This window comes from Eublepharis macularius, chromosome 16, assembly GCF_028583425.1.
Source record: "Eublepharis macularius isolate TG4126 chromosome 16, MPM_Emac_v1.0, whole genome shotgun sequence".
Lineage (NCBI taxonomy): Eukaryota > Metazoa > Chordata > Lepidosauria > Squamata > Eublepharidae > Eublepharis > Eublepharis macularius.
In genome coordinates this window covers 20,744,394-20,764,835 of record NC_072805.1, presented here as the reverse complement: position 1 = coordinate 20,764,835, position 20,442 = coordinate 20,744,394, and the positions used below count along the sequence as shown (strand labels likewise).

At 44.4% G+C, this 20,442-nt stretch overlaps 1 protein-coding gene across 1 annotated transcript in view; it reads left to right on the top strand.

Moving 5' to 3' along the window:
* LOC129343925 (guanine nucleotide-binding protein G(o) subunit alpha) overlaps positions 1-20,442 on the top strand; it is a 221,155-nt gene that overhangs the window by 163,367 nt on the left and 37,346 nt on the right. The window contains exon 4 of the mRNA XM_055000328.1: positions 11,557-11,717. Coding sequence (XP_054856303.1) covers positions 11,557-11,717 — 161 coding nt within the window. The remainder of the gene's footprint in view (positions 1-11,556; positions 11,718-20,442) is intronic.

Below are 20,442 nucleotides of genomic sequence, written 5' to 3'. Positions count from 1 at the left end.
CCAGCTCACTCTGCTCTGCACCCCCTTTCCTACAACCCAAGGTTTCTAGGTTTACCCATTCTGCCCTACATCTTTCAATATCTCCTGGTTCCAGAAGCCCTAAAAGCTGGCTGTGCCTACCCCTTTCTGCCCATTAGAAACCGTCCCCTGCTTTCTCTCATTGCCTGTTTTCTGTCCCCCGCTCCAGCCTCCTTCCAGCATCGATTCAGAATGTTTGTCCTTTCTTCGTTCTTCAGTTGCCGAGCAGGAAAATCTTGTCGAATGAAGTGACGTCAGAAAGAGAACGCTCCCTCCCCTCTTTGCTGCTGCTGTGGCAGAAATACAGTCCTGAGCGCTTGCTTTATCTGCCTACTGGGAGAGCCAGCCGTGGTGGTTCTCGGGTTTGGCGATGTGATTGCGGGTGGCAGGCAGCCAGGAAATAAAAAAGATTGCTTTCATTACTTTGGAGGTACAGCACTGCTTACTGAGCATGTTTCCATCTGGCCAAAGAAAGCTCCAGAAAGAGAATATTCTGCAAGAAGAGAGAGACAGACAGAATGGAGTGCCTTATAAAGATGGCAAAACAAATGGCAGCCAGTTTGGGGCCTGAGTAGCTAATGAGGGGAGTAGAACAAGACCAAGACTTCTTGCAACTAGCATGAAGAAAGCATGGCTAAGCTATTCGTCAGAAAGCCCCTGGTTCCAATTCTGCTTCTTCTACGAACGCAATAGGTAGCCTCAGGGATTTTTTTCTGGGAAAAGAGGTGGTGGGACTCAGTGGGTTGCCAGCAAAGGGGGCAACTCTTGGCGGGAGGTGGTGCCCCTGGTATCACATGTGCACATGCAAAGTACACGCAAGCTCCCAGGGCCAATGACATCACTTTGGGTCAGCTGGAACAAGGGGGAAGATTTTAAAAGTTTAAATGCCCTCGGCGAAAATGATCACATGGCTGGTGGCCCCGCCCCCTGATCTCCAGACAGAGGGGAGTTTAGATTGCCCTCCGCGCCGCTCCACCGTCACACTGAGAGATCTCTGTATTCTGGTGCTACACCTCTGAAGATGCCAGTCACAGCTGCTGGCGAAACATCAGGAACTACAATGCCAAGACCACGGCTATACAGCCTGGAAAATCCACAACAACTCCCCTCTGTCTGGAGATCAGGGGGCGGGGCCACCAGTCATCAAGTGACCATTTTCAAAAGGTTCCGGAACTCCGTTCCACCACTTTCCAGCTGGAAAAAAGCCCTGGGTAGCCTTCATAACGGCATGACTATGTGTTACAAAGTCATCATTTTTGTGAGTGGAAGACAAAAGGGCTTTGTATTAGACATACAACAGGTGCTTTGTGGCTCCCAGTTGCATGCTGAATTGTTTCTGCCTGCAGGGAGAAATGGCTTCACCCTTCCATCCCACCCATTGACTCTGTTGCAGAAAATGAGCCACATAGGCGATGTGAGCAAGATTCGGGTCCAGTAGCACCTTAAAGACCAACTAGATTCCCAGGGCATGAGCTTTCAAGAGTCAGAGCACCCTTCATCAACTCACAGCATCCCATGATGGCTCCATGAGACAGTTTGAGGATGCAAAGTGTGATGGTGAGCTGAAGTCCTCTTCGTGCCACGCACTGCACTGGCAAGAAGAAAAGGGTCAGCGTGCACCTGAAGAGCACAGCACTCCCTTTACACATCTGATATAAAAGTCTCCATGATGTCCGCCAACAAAAACAAGAACTTTATAACACAAAACTAAGTCCTTAGCCAAGGCAATCTCTGACACAGGCTCATACTCCCTCCCATTTGTAATATGGGGATACTAATATCAACCTGCCGTGACCTGGATGGCCCAGGCCAGTCCAATTTGGAAACTACGTAGGGTTGGTGCTGGTTAGTACTTGGATGGGAGACCCCCCAGGAAGACCAAGGTTGGTAGGCAGAAGCAGGCAATGGCAAAGCACCCCACTCGTCTCCTGTCTTGAAAACCCCAGCACAGGCACCATAAGTCAGTGGTGACTTAACAGTACTTTACAAACAAAATATCAACCTACCGTACAAAGATCCTGGAGTGAGCTTTTGCCAGTTTCTGTTTTGCGGCCTTAGCCAGGGCTTTTTTTCAGTAGGAACGCGGTGGAACAGAGTTCCGGCACCTCTTGAAAATGGTCACATGGCTGGTGGCCCCGCCCCCGATCTCCAGACAGAGGGGAGTTGAGATTGCCCTCTGCGCTGCGTGGAGGGCAATCTCAACTCCCCTCTGTCTGGAGATCAGGTGGTGGGGCCACCAGCCATGTGACCATTTTCTCCAAGGGCAACCCACTGAGTTCCGCCACCTCTTTTCCCAGAAAAAAAGCCCTGGCCTTAGCTATCTCATAAGCTTATTCTGGGTATAAAATGGATGAAGGAATCCCCATGTAAACAACCCACTCTGAGCTTCCTGGAAGAAGGGTGGGATAAAGTGTCATCGTTTCCATCCCTGGTAAATCTGGGCAAGGGATCTTAGTGGGTGCTGGGAAGGCCTTTCCCTTGAGTAGGCAAGAAGGGGTTAGATGGATCAGGGGTCTGACCTACTGTAAGGCACTTTTATATGTAACTGACTTGTAAGGATTACAACCGCAGAAGGTATTTAAAGGAATTTCAATATTTGGAAAAACTACGTACATATTAATTATTAGGAATGCTGTGAATTGACTTTTGAACTTACCACGTTCAGAACTGGTGATCAGATGAGATCCCATCACTCTGATCAGTTCATGCGGCCACAAACACCCATCGAAGCATTTCTCAAAACTGCACATGCGTAAGGGCTCTGCCAATTCAAACTGATCAACAGCCATTAGCATCACTAAGGGCTACTTAGATGTACACCCAGGGCTCATTTTGAGGGGGAACGCACAGGAATGCAGTTCCGGCAGTTCCCCAAAGAGGTCACGTGTCAGGTGGCCCCGCCCACCTGACTCTTGGCCATTTTGGGCCCGTTTCAGCCTGGATTGGGGCCGAAACAGCCCAGATCGGGCTTCTGAGGGGTGGTGGATGACTCTCCCACTCAGCAGCGTCCCGATCCTGACCATTTTGGGCCCCTTTTCAGCCATTTGCAGCCCCTTTTTGCCATTTTGGGCCCAATTTTGGCCCTGAATGGCCAGGATTGGGTCCAAAACAGCCAGGATAGGTGATGTCAGGGGATGTGGCATATGCAAATCAGTTATGCCAATGACACACTTCCGGTGATGGCAAGGGGCGTGGCATATGCTAATGAGCTATGCTAATGAGTTCCTCCAGCTCTTCTTTCTACGAAATGACCCCTGTGTACACCGAAGGGTAGGATTTTATTGAAACACAGCATTTGTTGATGACTGATTGATATGATTTGTGAGTGATCTGATTATCTATTTAAATAATTATCTGTTGAGCAGAGCAGTTATGTAGCGAGGATGGGGAGACAGTAGGCCTCAGTCAGGCTGTGTGAGAACAAGCCAATTATGCTGTGAAACAACCTGTAGAATGCCTACAAACCGATCGATGAACTATCTAACCAATTGTTGAAAAAGTAGGTCTCTGTTCACAGTTGGCAAACAGGACATGAGCCAAACCAGTGGATGTTTAAGCACCCCTAATTATTATTATGCTGGACTTGGGGCATGGTATCAATTATTTCTGATAATGGTCTTCATTAAGGGTTTACATGCATGTATTTATATATATATATTTATTTGGAAAATGTTTATCACTCACTTCCTTGTCTTTCTCCCCCCTCCATTTTTTTTTAAATCTACACAATAACCCTCTAAGGTATAGATCCAGAGGAGTTAGCCGTGTTAGTCTGTAGTAGCAAAATCAAAAAGAGTCCAGTAGCACCTTTAAGACTAACCAATTTTATTTTATTGTAGCATAAGCTTTCGAGAATCAAGTTCTCTTCATCAGATGCCGGATCAGGCATCTGATGAAGAGAACTTGATTCTCGAAAGCTTATGCTACAATAAAATAAAATTGGTTAGTCTTAAAGGTGCTACTGGACTCTTTTTGATTTTGCCTCTAAGGTATGTTAGGCTTAGAAACAGTGTGACTGGCCGAAGGTCAGTGACTGGGTCAGAGCTAAGCTACAAGAGACGGATTACACGAGGAAGAGCACGTGAAGGGAGTCCTAATGTTAGCCAGGAAGCTGAGTTTTAAAAGAGATTGGAAAGCTTTGTCAATTTCCCCTCTCTACAGAGCCAGGGAGATCAGCTGCTCAGAGGGTTTGTTAATTTCCACTTTGCCTCCCAAAGGCTCTGTCAGTTTCACTTCCTAGGAGGCCAAGAGAAAACAAACAAACCCCCTGAGGAGTGATCTTTGCTGGCTCTGTAGAGAGGGGAAATTGACAAAGCCGATCTCTTTTAAAACTCAGCTTCCCTGCTAACGTTATGACTCCCTTCACGTGAGCGTCCTCGTGTAATTCATCTCTTCTAGTTTAAGTTTCAATCATCTAAAGAGCTTCCGTGGCAGAGTAGAGGTCGAACACACATACTGAATCAGAGCCTTAGTCCTTCAAGGTCAGTATTGTCTACTCACCCTGGCAGCCGCTCTACAAGGTCTCCAGTCGAGGTCTTTCGCATCATCTATTGCCTGGTCCTTTTTAACTGAAGATGCTGGGAATAGGACGTGGGACCTTCTCCATGCAGAGCAGATGCTCATCCATTGAGTGACAGCCCCTCCCTCAGGCCCCTCGTATCTGTGAAACTGCCTCTCACCCTATGATCCGCCACAGCAGCTGAGGAGGTCAGGAAAGCTCCCACTCTCCTGGCTTTCCACAAACGGTGTGAGACTGAATGGTTCAGGAGGGTTTTCTTCTCAGATTATAGGGCTGTGTCGTAAGAAGTAACTCAGAGAGATGCATTGGTAAGGACCAGCAACTATAAACTAGGCTATTAAGTACTGTCTGCTGATGTAAGTACACTCCTACTGGGTAGTTCGACGTTGCTAAAGATGTCCTGTTAATTACTTATGCTTTAATTCAGAAAAAAATCATCAATGTGTTCAGCTTTATGCTTGCTTTCAAATGTGCTCCTACCATACCCTATCATGCCTGTTTTCATTGCATGCCCTAACTGCTGATCGATCTTATTGTAGTTTTGCTCTGTGAATGTCCTGGCTATTGATTATATTGTATTCACTTCCAGTATGTAATCCACCTTGAATCTCAGTGAGAAAGGCAGACTATTAATAATAATAACAATAACAACAATAACAACAACTTAAACCTAAATAAAAATAATTTAAAATAAAAATAATTTAAATTATTTTAAAATAATTTAAATCCAGACAGTCCATCCACTAAACCATGCTGCCTTTTATCACCTTATACCTGTAAGCTTCTGGTTCACATGTGCCCCTTTATACGTGTGTATGTGCCATCACGTGACAACTGACTTATGGTGCCCCCAGAAAGGAGCTTTCAAGGCAAGTGTGAAGCAGAGGTGGTTTGCCATTGCCTTACTCTGCAGAGTCTTCCTTGGTGGTTTTCCTGATTTCCAGGCTACGCGCCTCTCCACCTCCGCCTGACCCAGGGCATCTCATTCCCATTGACCCAAAGATAACTCACATTGAGCCATGAGCCGAGTTCTTCCTTTTATTCATAGCAGAGGTTCATTTGGAGATTGCGATAAAAGCGGAGGATTCCCCATCCTCCCATAGGAGAGGTTACAAACAAAGACAGGAAAAAGATCATAAAATCACACTAAAGCAGGCTCTCTTTAGGGGAAGTTGCCCCAAAGGGGTTAGGAGGATACTACATTTCCCATCGGCTTCTCCTTTAAAAGCACAAGCTCTTATGCTGATGTGACAGCACAGTGGTTACCCATCCAAGTACTGCCCTGGGCCGTTACCAGACGGCTTACCGGCCCCCCGGAACGTCGTGCCATGTTGCTGGGAAAACGCAAAATATCGTGTTTTCTCGCATGAGTTTTACGCGACGTCACATGACGTCGCGCAAAACTTGCGCGAGAAAACACGATATTTTGCATTTTCCCCGCAACGTGGTGCGACGTTCCGGGGGCCGGTAAGCCGTCTGGAAACGGCCCTGGTTAGCTTTCGAGATCTGATGAGACAAGGCTGTACAAAGCTGCCTTCACTCCTGCCCATTTATCATCACTGGATGATCATTTGCATGTATGAGCGAGCCGTCCCAGAGATAACATGGCAGGTGGAACTTCTTCCATCTGGCCTCCCAATACCTGAGTACAATTCTTTCAAATGAGGCCAGTTTTCGGCTGCTCGTCCTCAAGGGCAGAGAAATCCATCATCGCCCATGTATGTTTGAATCAGATGCAAGCGACAGGAAGCTAAAGGAATGAGATGACGGTACTGGAAGGCATTGTGCTCCCAAGGGGAGAAGCGATGGTATTTAACAGCTCTCGTAGTAATACTGAAGCAGCACAGCAATAATGCTACATACCAAATGGTTGTTTGGGGGGAACAGCATTGCATAGTCAGAGGTTTGCATCATACGTTATTTGAGGTGGATTACACGCATGACGTGTGGTGGTGCCTCCATCCCTAGAACTATTAAAGCGAGATGGGTTTTTTTTGGTTTTAGAAAATGTAAAATGTAAGTTTCACTTATTTGGACTTCCGGGCTGTTCATTTATTTATTGAAACATTTTTACCCAGGGCTTCTTTTCAGCTGGAACACAGTGGAACAGAGTTCTGGAACCTCTTGAAAATGGTCACATGGCTGGTGGCCCCGCCCCCGATCTCCAGACAGAGGGGAGTTTAGAGCGCTGGAGCAGTGCGGAGGGCTATCTAAACTCCCCTCTGTCTGGAGATCAGGGGGCGGGGCCACCAGCCATGTGACCATTTTCACCGAGGGCGATTTAAACTTTTAAAAACTCCCCCCTTGTTCTGGCTGACCCAAAGTGATGTCATTGGCTCTGGGAGCATGCGTGCACTTTGCACACGCACATATGGTACCAGGGGCACCACCTCCTGCCAAGAGTTGCTCCCTGTGCTGACAACCCACTGAGTTCCACCACCTCTTTTCCCAGAAAAAAGCCCTGTTACCCCACCTTCTTATGGTTCAAGGTGGCTTACAATAATAGATTAGAAACTTTTACAATTAAAATCAAAATACAGTAACAACGCTCAAATCCTTCCCTCCCCACCTTAAAAGATTCCTGCCACTCAAACCTTCTCAAAAGCCCTGGCAAACAGACAGGCTTTGCACCACCTCCTAAAAACCTCCAAGGTGAGGGCTCATCATAAACCTTGTCACCGCTCTTGAATTTCCTCCGAACAAACTGTCTTGCTAAATCCTTGGCTGCAAGATGCCTTATCTTTGCCTCTTGTAAATTAGCCTGCTGAGGAAGCCAGCAATATCAGACCTTTACACCATGGCCTGCTTTCCACCCTTCCGTCTCTTTAAAGCTTGTAACATCTGGCCTGCCAAAGAGTCCTGGTGGACTCAAAAGCTTGCACAATGTTTTGTGCCAATTTAGTTGGTCCCCCAAAAAAAGGTATTACATGGATTTTGTTCTTCTTTGGGGAGATTTGCATGGACCAATATGGTTTTTTTTTAAATCCTTCTGAGCCAGTTAAGGTTTTAAAGTACAGTGGTTGAAGCAGCTGTGTTAGGAACAGCCAAGGCTTTTTTCCAGCTGGAAAGTGGTGGAACGGAGTTCCGGAACCGCTTGAAAATGGTCACATGGCTGGTGGCCCCGCCCCCTGATCTCCAGGCAGAGGGGAGTTGAGATTGCCCTCTGTGCCATGTGGCGCGGAGGGCAATCTACACTCCCCTCTGTCTGGAGATCAGGGGGCAGGGCCACCAGCCATGTGACCATTTTCTCCGAGGGCAACCCACTGAGTTCCACCACCTCTTTTCCCAGAAAAAAAGCCCTGGGAATAGCCATGTACCAGGAAGCTCATGTGCCCAGATCCCAGACAAAGACCTCTGGGTACTCCTACAATGGGCTGTTACGAGCAGGTGGCACTCTAAGAGGAGCTATGCTAGCTTTCTACATACACGTCATCCTGGATAACACATTAAAGGGGGGATAGCTATTTGTCTTAAAAGAAGACTGTTGTCGCCAGAACTACTGGCTGTGAACTGAGTCTTCACAAAAGAAAGATGAAAAGTAGAATGCTTCTACCCAGTACCACCACTGGATCTTACAGTCATCTGTCTGGAATTGTATTTCAGAGCAGGGGGCAACCCGCACCCCCATGAAACTTACCCTGTGATTTGTTTTAGGGTGGCTGGGCTGCAGGAATCAAGATGGATTCTCCCCCCTACACACCAACACACATGCACGAATAAATGTTTAAAAATGCATAAAATAAACTCAAAAAATCAAATAAGCCAGACATACAATTAAGTGAAACAGCAACAAGGGTGTAGATCAAGATGGATAGCTGCGTTAGTCTGTAGCAGTAGAAAAGAGCAAGAGTCCAGTAGCACCTAGAAGACTAACAAAATTTGTGGTAAGTTAGAGCTTTTGAGAGTCACAGCTCACAGGTATCTGAAGAAGTGAGCTGTGACTCACGAAAGCTCCTACCCTGCCACAAATTTTGTTAGTCTTATAGGTGCTCTTGTTCTTTTCTACAGCAACAAGGGTGGTTTTGTTTCTTTTTGTGTGTTAACAATGCCTAAAATAAGGAGCCCTTCATGGGGAGGTGGGGAGACAACCAACAAACTAATTTCAAAAGGATTAATATTGTCCTGCATGAATTTGTTACTGAATTTAAAAGTTCATGAGCTGACTCATGGCCAGCGGTCTCTAGGCAGCCCAAAGAAAAAAATCGTTATAAAGTTAGATGAAAAAACAAGAAAACCCCTTATCATATAGAGCTCTTGTGGCTTTTGATCTATGGAGGTCTGAGGAATTGGAGCATTTTCAGATTGATCAGCAGCCCACCCAGATCTCCAAGCCTTTACTTTGGCCCGCACAGCTGTTCGTGGTGACTGACCACAAGCAAATCTTTCCGTGGTGAAAACCTCCACAGGCAGGATCCAGGCTGTGGGCTTTCGGTCGCCGGCCACCAACCACAGAGCTATTCTGCAGCATCTGTGTGATCAATTTTATTGGGTTTCTTCCATGTGTTGTTTCCCTCAATTACAGTAATGCCGCAATAAATTATATGTGACTGCCCCTGCATAGCCCGGGAGGTATATGAATTCAGCCCTCTGTGAGCAGACAGTGTCCTGCCCCTTCCAACTCTTGTGTTTCTCATCAGCACAGCACTAGCTCTTGCCAGGCAACGTGGAGGGAGGGAGGGATTGCAGTGTTGCTATAAGCAAAGGAAAGAAGAAGATGAGAGAGAGGAGAAATGCTGCAGTATGTATATGCAAGCTGTCATACAGGGGGTTAAGAGTATTTGCTAAAATAGCACAGAAAACGTTACCCTTTTCAGACGTATGGCAGGAAGCAATAGAGTTACCGACTCTGAGTTGAGAAATTCCTGGAGATTTGGGGAGGGGGTGCAGCCTGGGGTAGATGTGGATTAGGGAGCGACCTCAGTGGGCTATTATGCCAAAGCAGCCAGGGGAACAGATCTTTGTGGCCTGGAGGTGAGTTGTAGTCCCAGAGGTACACAGCCCCCAGCTGGAGTTTGGTTATCCTAGCTGAAAAGTACCCGTAGATCCTCCCAATATGTGCGGTCGTCATGCCTGCCCCTAATCTCCTAGCATGGTGCTTTTTATCTTGCGCAGATCCCGTGGCTACCAAATCCCAACTACCTCCTTTTAATGATATTGCAAACTCGTCGTGTAAAAAAAGAGAATGGGATATTAACATCAAAACTAGGAAAAGGCGCACAAAGAAATCACTATAAAATACTGTATCTGGGAAAGGGAAGATGTGGTCTTTGGATAATTGTTGAGGGGAAGATAGGTCTTTATTTTACTTAATTTAGAGGTTAAAATAAGGTATTATATTACATATTATAAGTTAGAATTTAATAATAATAGAAAGCTGGGTTAAATGTTGCAGATAGTGGTATATTATAGTATATGCTATATTATATATAATACATAATATATAAATTAGAAGTTTATATGATAAAGGGTAATTTGCTAAGCTAGGAGATAGCTATGGAATGTAGGTAAAGATGGATATGTTATGCTATATATTATACAGTATAATGTAGAAATTAATATTATAGAAATTATTATTTTAGGAGATAGAGATGTAATGTGATGTAATGGATATGAAGGGAATGGAAAACTGTTGGAAGTCAATGAAAAAGTGGGGGGGGAATGGGTGGGAATAATATAATGCGATGGAGATTGATATTAAATATTATGATTTGTATATGTTAACCCATCCAATAAAAATCTTATTAAAAAAATACTGTATCTGGGTGTGGGTGCTAAAAGTACAAAAATGTAAAATAGGCATATATTGATAAATCTGCATAATACAAGAAAGTGTGCTGCTAACTGGCATCGAGGACCATATACCATATTAGAGGATCGTACTATACTTTCTTTCCCAGACTCACAAAATCATATTGTGCTTCCAAGTAGATGGATTCGGTGCCTTTACAGAGCTCTGGTTAGTATGTGGATGGGAGACCACCAAGGAAGGAAGAGGCAGGCAACGGCAAACCACCTCTGTTCGCACCTTGTCTTGAAAACCCCTTGAAGGGTTACCTGAAGTCGGCTGTGACTTGCCAACAAAAAAAAGAGAGAAAGAAATGATGCATTACAATGCATACCACACAGTCCCTTCTAGAGCCAGTCTTTCCAGTCTTCTGCTCACAATAATAAGAGCCCAGTTCGCTCAGCTGTTTCTCAGAATCTTACTCAAGATTCTACAAACCAGCAGTGCTAAAGCCATTCAACACCAGATTCCAAGCCGAGTGACCAATGTTAGTAGTGTAATAAAGCTTATGAGGACCTGCTAAAATGTCACAAAGTAAGTGAGCAAGCTTTTAAGTTCCCCAGAATGCTTTAATTTTCCAGGCTGGCAAAAAGTGTGTGTAGGGGGTGACCTTAATGGAAAAACCTTTTGTGCTGCAATTTCTGATAGTGTTGGGCTGCGATGTGGAAGCTGGAGGCTGGCCCAAAGCATCGTTCAGGTTGCGCAACCACAACTGGGACGAAGAAGTGATGGAAGGCCTCCCTTCGAAATGTTACAAGCCAGCTGTAATTTAGATCTGCCTTTTAGTGCTCATCAGAGAATCAAATAATGGTTCCTTCTCTTTTAGGAAGGGGGTAAATAAAATAAACATAGCAGCACAGTTTCTTCAGGAAACATAGACTGAGATCTAAGAGAAGTGTGAGACTGATTGTGATCGGAGAAGAAGAGGGAAGTGATCCACCGAGCCCTCTAGAGAGTATCAGCCGGTTTGTTGCAGTCCACAATCTGCCTGTTAAGAAATAAACACTAAAAGTAGCTTGAAGCATGCAAGCAAAATAAATTCCGTGGCGTAATCTTGCATCATTCGGCCTGGTTTAGCCACTCACAGAAGGCTGCTGCTTTGCCAAATTGTCACATAAAGTGTTGCAAAGGCCTGTCTTCATCCTCTCCATACATACCAGGTTCCAGGAGAACTTTGGCCCTGAAGCTTCCAGGAATGCCCCAACCTGACCTGCCGCTATTTCTCTCGCTCTAGGCTGATGCAAAGATGGTCTGCGATGTCGTCAGTCGGATGGAGGACACAGAGCCCTTCTCTCCAGAACTGCTTTCAGCGATGATGAGACTTTGGGCAGACTCCGGCATTCAAGAATGCTTCAACCGGTCCCGAGAATATCAACTCAATGACTCTGCTCAATAGTGAGTATCTTGCAGCATCTGCAGCTTTGGTAGGGCTTGGCATGCCCGAGACCCTGATTCAGGGCATTTGCAATGTTGTTGTTGTTGTTGTTGTTAGTTGTTGTTGTTAGTTGTTGTTGTTGTTGTTGTTGTTGTTGTTGTTCAACTTATAACCTGCTCTCCCCTCAAGCAGGCTCAGAACAGATGACAAGAAAATTTAAATCTACATCAAAATTTCCATTTAAAACCATAGAAAAGATACAGTTCAGCAGTAAAAGTGGCAACCCATACTACCCAGCCCAATTAAAACATTTTAAAATAAGGGACAGCAATGATCCAGCAGATGGAAAAAGAAAACAGGGAAGGGGTTACATTCCCCCTCCCCCAGGTGAAACAGTAGGGCTGGGAAAAGTTCTCAGACAGTCTCTGTAGTCTTTTGTTTTACTAAAGCAATCCTTCATTTCCTGGATTCTCTTGCCCACACCGGAAAAACCAGTTGCAAACGACTGCAATAGTGGCTGCAATAGTGCAATAGCCAATGGTGTGTGGCGGCAACCCAGGTAGAACTAGTGGGGCTTTTGGTCTGGTCTCGGTGGGCTTACCTTCTTGTATAACTTGATGACAGTCATCATAGTGCAGAACTACAAGTGACAAAAGGCACAGATTGGACACTTGTCAGCTTCCCTCAAGTTTTGATGAGAAATGTAGGCATCCTAGTCTTGAAGCTTCACTCTCTGACTGCAGTCCAATGGACTTTTCAACTGTCACTTGTCCAACATTCCACCAAGCTGCCTACATTTCCCGCCAAAACTTGAGGGAAGCTGACAAGTGTCCAGTCTGTGCCTTTTGTCACTGGTAGTTCCACACATAGAATAAAGAGTAAGATCTTGCACCCTTTAGGGAGTAATAATTTTAATTTGGCAGACACTGGGCAGTTATTTGCAAGGTAGAGAGACATAGGGATGAAAGAAGCCAGTTGGGGAGAAAAGAGCTTCACTGCCCAGTGGAGTTGCTTGCCCCCATTCATAGAAGCAGAATAAATTATGCAAAAAAAACCTAATAGGGATTGATGCTTGACTTGCATAATATATACAGACTGCAAGGGCCAGAATGAAGAGTACCCTGGCTTAGCATTTTACTTGTTTTTTTAAACACTGAGTAACCACAGGCCCAGGTAAGCCCGATCTTTTCAGACCTTGGCAAATTGACAGCACTTTACACACACACACACACAGCCCCACCGTTGTCTGCATTACAAAAGAAATCTACAGATACAGAGCAGAGCTGACTATCTGACCCTTGTGCTTTACCCACATCAAATCTGCCAGGTTATCTTTCACCAAATGATAATAAAGACATTAAAGTGCCACTGTATACAAATTCAATAAAGGTTCATATTTTCATGTGTATATCAATGGAGTCTTATAATAATTATTTTACAAAATATTCACCATGCAGATTAAATCACCGCAACAGTACATATGATTAATCCATTCATATAAACAACAGATTTCCAAAGTTGTGCACTGAATCTTAAAACATAGACATTTTTTCCGGATGTTTTTTCTCATTTCGAGTTTCTTCATCCAATAGGAGTTCTCATAAAGTGCCATAAAAGGAACAAGAATTCTACAAATATATTCAGTGATAAGAACCCCCAGTTCAACAACAATTTAATGGACTTTAGCCTCCTATTTTATCAAAACGCTGGTACCATGAAAATATGAACCTTTATTGAATTTGTACACAGTGGCACTTTAGTGTCTTTATCATCGTTTGGTCTTTAACTGCTCCTATTCTAGTCATTTAATGTTATCTTTCACCAACACTGTGCATTCTACATTAAAAAGAAAAGAAAAGAACATTCTTATCCCGAGCGAGAAACTTTTTAAAAACACAGAGACAGTAACATTCTCAGGAAGCTGGCTTGTGACCCATGACAATTTGGCAAAACACCAACACACACACAAACACATGTGGAATCATGATAGGCACGTAACTTGGTCTTTAACTCTCAATATTCTTATTCAGTGTCTGCATTGCTTAGCTTCCCAAATCAGTCTTCTCTTGTTAAATTGCATGACCAACATTGCTTTCGTACAAGAGATGGCATTTGCGTCGGTCTCTCTGGCACAATGAAAAACTGAGCTCCTGAGAAGCCCAAAGGTATTTCTGGCATCATTATCTTCATCACAGCGGGATAGAAACACATTAGTGTTGCTGTGTCAGGATTACATGCCCTCAGGTAATTACTAATGATGTCAATGTGTCATTCCAGGAAACAATTGACTGACGTTCCTCCCCTACCATCATTCCAGCTTCAAATCAGTGGATTTAATCCGCATGTATCCCTATAGATTGCCATAAACAATAATACAACTAAGTTCCTGATGAAGACCAATTCAGGTTCCATCTTCACATTACAAAGTCCTTGTGTTTCTTGGGGAATAACACAGGAACTCCCAGATGCATGCTGGCTTTTTTTTGTTTGTAGCCCCAACATCTAGGAGAAGCAGCTGTACCCACCCACCCCTACCCACGATGCTGTTTTTGTGTCCTCAGACTGCCCCATGGAACCACTTTTGGATCCATTGTAAAAAATCACATGATTTATGTGGCTACCCATTAGTTTCACTATGGAATCAATAATGGCTCTGTGGGGCAGATCGTAGAGGCAAAAACAACATGGAAGGGAAGCAAAGGTGGCTTCTCCCTGCGTGCTGTAGTTGCAAACAGAAAAGAACCAGCGTACATCTGGGAGCACAAAATTCCAAAGATACATGTGGTACAAAACCCTTGTATCGTTCCCAGCAAACACAGTGACTTTGTGATGTGTAGTGGATGCAGTACATTAAGGAGCACACAAGTTCACTGTGTCAGGCTTACCACAATCAGATGTAATTTGCGGGTTCTCCTTCATTCCCATGTGCACAGTGCTTGAATTGTATCAGGACACTGGAGAAAGAGCTTCAGCCTTTCCCTCCTTGCCTATTTTCCCAACTGGAAACCATCTAGGGAGGGGTGCTATTTGGGGGAACCTGCATGCTCCCAGAGATGCATGTTGGCTTCCCCAGGAGGCCATTTAGCTGACTGGCATTTGTTAAGAGAACAGGCTGAGCCCTGAGATGGCAGAATTGCATGCAGGCCTGTGCATTTTAATCTTGGGACTGGTCTACCCATTCATCAGAGGCTGTTTCCACACGTCCTTAAAGGGACGGCCCACTCACCGAACATTGGCGGCTTTCCCCCTTAACTCCAGGCGTCTGCGTTTTCAAAACGGTTGCAGGCTGTTTGGCTTCAGTTTTGAGGGGCACCTTTTCTGGGGCCACCACAGAAAGGTGCTGAAAAACAGAAGCCAAATAGCCTGCAACCATTTTGAAAACGGAGATGTCTGAAGGGGAAAAGCCACTAACGTTCGGTGAGTGGGCCGTCCCTTTAAAGACGTGTGGAAACAGCCAAAATCAGTCCAGTCTGGATTAAACCAGTTCAGAGACTACAACTGAGGAATGACGTTTTTGATGACTACATTTTTTCAGCCCAGTCTGTTGAATAATAAAGCACTGCCTACGTTTGCCACTGTTGCCGCCCAGCCAAGTCCTCCATCATTGTTCCCCCTCCCCACCCTGAGAACAGTTGTGCAACTCCCAAGGTTGTGATTCTGCTTAAACATCATCTGATCGTAACTTGTTTGGATTTGTTACTGCTGCAGCCCCTCTGGTGCTTTCTAACACCCTGAGCAAAAAGCTTGTCACAAGTCAAGGTTATGAGTGCTTCCTGGTTTTCCCAGCCATGGATCCTGATGCATTAGCTGCACGGGCGATAACACAAGTGACAGTTGACTCCTGGCTGCTTATGACCCACTTGCTATTTATTTAGCCCTTGACCACTTCTCTTCTCTTTCTCTACCTCCCCAACTCTGAATAACAAGAGGATATAAATCTCCAGCAACGAGGAGGGAAGGTTGGTTGCAAAGTCACCATCCCGAAGAATTAGAGATTTTGTTCTAATGCAGCTGTTAAGAGAGAAACTTATTTTTAAAGCATTGGATCACAAATGCTTCCTAAAGCGGTGGTACAACTTCTTGTGAAATTTGACCCGGAATGTCTCCTTTTACTGTAAGCCCAGAAAGGTTGAGGAAGAAATCAAGTCTATCTTTAAAAACATATGTAGTCCAAATACAGTACGTTCATGAATAATAAAGCATTCGCATAAGAAACGGTAATGGACAAAACGCATTTTGACTGCACAATCTTCTCCAGTGGTCTCTAATCTATAAATTCACTATTCTGCCATAACTTTATACACCATAAAAAGAAGAAAGATGCTAAAAATCAGTATCCTATTGAAGCATGCCCTTTAAATAATTCTTTACAGGCCTTTTTGGAAACCATAACGTACTATTTCCACTAAGTGGGGTGGATTCAATCCTCCTCCCAGAAGCCTTCTGGTAGCCTGTTAAATGGCCATCCCACCAACTTAAATGTCTCTTCTTCCAGTGGTAGAGAAGTTGGAGGAAGAATCCTTAGAGTGGAGGAAGGCTTGAAACATGGCTTAGTGTAGTGGTAGGATAGGGGTTGGATCCACTCCAGTATCAATAAGAAAAAATAATTCGCTGGAGAGAAAATAATAAATCAACGATCTTTATAATAAAGGTTCATTTTCTCTACTAAGGTGAGTTGGTTCAAAAGGAAAAGATAAAATGTGATTTGCCAGTCCGTCATTTATTATTACAGCAAAAGCCAGTAAAACAAAAAAAATCTGCGATAAAAAATAAGTTATTACATCAGGGCATAACAATAAGATCAGAGCATTAGTGCTGGAAGAATTGATGAAATAAAAACAATGAAGATAAAAGAAAAAATGGCAAAAGCAATTATACCACATTTTCAGCTAATGTTCAGCTAATGGCCAAGGAAGAGAATCTGGCCACAGTATAAGTCACTGAGCTCTGAGTGTCTTCTAAAAGGAAGTTGCGCAAGATTTCTGGTCTAAAATCGGGATAGGACTGCAAGGGGTTAAATTTAGACAAGAGAGGCAGTATAAGACAAGCCCTTTCCTCTTGATATAGTTTGCAGAATAAGAAAACATGAGTGACTGATTCCACCATGTTGGTCATGCATGGGCATAGGCGTTCATGCATTGGCACACGAGCAAATTTACCCTGCGATACGGCAGAAGGAAGTGCCTCAAATCGGGCTCTGAAGAACGCCCATCTGTAAGGCTCATGAGTGGTATTGGAAAGGTAGCAGTAAAACTGGGGCTGGATTTTAGAGAATATCCTCCAAAAAAAACCTTGAATCTCATTCCATATCTTAAAAGTCAAAAATCCCCTAAAGCCCACTTTGAAAGTAAATGTACTAAACCTGACCAGGCAAAATCCCTGAAGGATCACCATGCTGATGATCAGGTGTACAAACAGTCCATATTTCAGAGAAACTGGGTCTACAAAGCAGCTGTGATAATCAGATGTGATATTTTCCACATCCACACTTATGTGTTCCCAGGGCTTTTTTCTGGGAAAAGAGGTGGTGGAACTCACTGGGTTTCCCAAGGAGAAAATGGTCACATGGCTGGTGGCCCCGCCCCCTGATCTCCAGACAGAGGGGAGTTTAGACACAGTGGCGCGGAGGGCAATCTAAACTCCCCACTGTCTGGAGATCAGGGGGCGGGGCCACCAGCCATGTGACCATTTTCAAGTGGTTCCAGAACTCCGTTCCACCGCGTTCCAACTGAAAAAAGCCCTGTGTGTTCCTCATATGTGTTGAGTCTGTCCGGTTATCCTAGACCCATTGCCAATCTGGGTTGTATGATTACGCCATTCCCACAACTGGACTCTGGCTGTCCCTTCTTCCGTTGAGCGATCCAGACCCACCCACCCCACGCCATTGTTCCAGGCTTCATTGTGCTGTGCAGAAACAAGGAAAGAAAGGGTTGGGAAGAGAGGGAAGGAAGGCTATTCCCCTCCTAAGGCTGCATCCTCTTAAAATCACAACATAACACGGAGGAAGGGAAGGAAAGGGAGGAGGGCGACAACAGTGGCAGGTGCCCTTGCCTTTGCCGTTAATCCACGCGAAGCTTCGTACTGGGTCTGATCGTGCTTTCAGCTTCTGTAGCATGATAGGGTCACAGGTGGGGAGTTTAAGAGACTAAAAAGGGGGCAGGGGTGGTGCACAAAGTGTAAATTGTCAGTGAACTCGACATGCAAAACTGTCCAATATTTGTGTCTCTTGTTTTTGTCATATAAAGGCATTCCTAAATCCTCTCTTACATTGCAAGCATTCTGGATCTTAGAGTAGCACAAATTAACACATCAGATTAGACCAAATGAGGGATGCAGAGGAAACGAGGCAGAGTTGTTGATAGTGCCAGCAAAGAAATGGAAGGTGTCCTCAGGGGCAGTGAAATGACAAAGCCAGCAGACCCTCTGCTCTACCACATCTTCATCAGCTATCCCTGAAGGAACTCCTCATAGGAGTTCTCTTCTCTTTATGGGATGTTGCTGATAGGCCTGCAATCTCACTCCAGATCCCAGTCAAGTTCCAGCTAGCCCTTGGAGCAGGTGACTAACGAGGAAAGGTCTTTCCCTGGCAGGCATTTCTGGGTCCCCGTATTGGATCACATGGGATCACAAATGCTTCCTAAAGCAGTGATACAATTTCTTGTGAAATTGAGGAAGAAATCAAGTCTATCTTTAAAAACGTATGTAGTCCAATGCATTGCATTCATGAATAATAAAGCATTCGCATAAGAAACGGTAATGGACAAGACGGTAATAGATCCAACCCTCCAGTTTATATATGAAAAAATAATCCAATTCAAACGTTACAGGGAACTCAGGAATTGTTTAAATAATTATTTATTTATGCTATTTATAGCCTGCCTTTTTCACTCAAAGCAGGTTGTACGTGCATAAATCAATACAGTCAACGGGACGGTACATCCAGCAAGCAATGTGATAGGATTAGGATAGGGTCTGAAACCAGCTAAAACAACACAACATATTAAACAATGCAGAAATTACATAGCAGGATCATACATATAGTGACAAATACTACATACTGTATGCAGTAGTAATAGTCCACAGCCCCTAGACCTTTCTTAAAGCATCTTTCTGAACACTAAAAGTCAGATGTGAGTTACAGATTCTCCTTAATTCTTGTGCATAGGGTGCCTGGTTTGGATTGGGACCAGGGTCCTGTGGAAAACAGGCTTGTGGCCTTTACCAGCCCTGTGTTATTTTCACAACCTGAAATGGTTTTAGGGACTGTTGTTCCCATTGGGAAAACCCACAAAGGAGAATGTGAGTTTCTCAAATGATACAAATAGCACCTTCCTAGGACCATTTCAGGTTGGGAAATCAATGTAGTACAGAAAGGTAAATCCCCATTTCCATGCACACCACAACCCCAGTCCACACAAGAATTGAGGAAATCCTGCAGCTCATGTCTGACTTTTGCACCCAGCCTCTGTAGTTAGTAATGATTGGTTCTTAAATCACCGTTAAGGTATAGACTGCCTCATTCTGCAGGGCTAGAGCCTGGTGTAATTTAAAACTCAGTCCTGACTAGAGATGGACATGAACTGGAAAAAAACCGAACAATGTGGTTCGTGGTTCGTCAAATTTCACGAACCATGAACTTTCACAAACCTGCCCCTGGTTCATGAACCGATTCATTTGGTTTGTGAAAACATCACATCCGGGTCAGAAAATCATCACTTCCGGGCCAGCAGAAGTTCACTTACAGGTCAGCAGAAGGTCTACAGGAAGTCCATCCCCTATTGCCTAGGAAACTGATTGATTGGCACCAGGCTGTCTGCAGTGATAAACCAAAAAAATGAACCAAACGAACCAGCCTAAAGTTCGTGGCAGATCTGACGAACTGTGGTTCGTGAACCACAAACCGGCCTGGTTCGTGCTTAATTTTGGTTCGTATTTCGGTTCGTGCCCATCTCTAGTCCTGACTGCTAGATCTTTTTTCCTTTCCTTTGTACATCATTCATAGTATGTAGCAGAGAAAGAAGCAAAGATAAAGAGTCCTGCATTAGACATGAAAGTAATGAAGTATCGATAGGAGATGCTGCATCAGCTGCTGACATGGTTGGTCAGTGTCTATTTAATTCCATTTGGACCATCAGCTCTGATTCACTGTTTGTGTAATGGCTGCTGCTTAATTATCCCTGGGTATGAACAGTTTGCTCCCACGCTGCCTAAACTGTTTTCAGATAAATTTTAGTAAATAGCTGACGTCTGATATCCAAATGAAACAGTGGGTGCAATTTTTGTGGTCCCGTAATGACTAGCGAACAATCTCAGCTTCAAGGGATGCTGGGCTATCGCTAGCATGCTTCGTAATCCCTCCAGATGCTTGAGGACAACTGCTGGTGTTACAGTTTTTTGTCAAGTATTTTCTTCTGGTGCTCTTTGGATCTTTGCCACTGTATCCCAGAGACAGAAAGTGGGGAGATATGAGTAGACCCAAGAGAGCTATTTGCTCCACAAGAAACTTTCTGCAATGTGCTTGCATTCTGGTTGTGGTCCGGATGGGATATGCTGGTATGTGAGGTCGATCAATTGGTGAGTATCCTGTGTTTCAGCAGATGATTGCACCAAGTAGCTTCTTGCAAGCAAACGGAGAATATGTTGCAAAGAACATAATTCTCTCCAAGGGAGTTCAGGGAACAAAACTAAATCTCTGGAATGGGGCTTTGCAAAGAATGTTTGGGAAATCCTTCCTAGGAATTCACT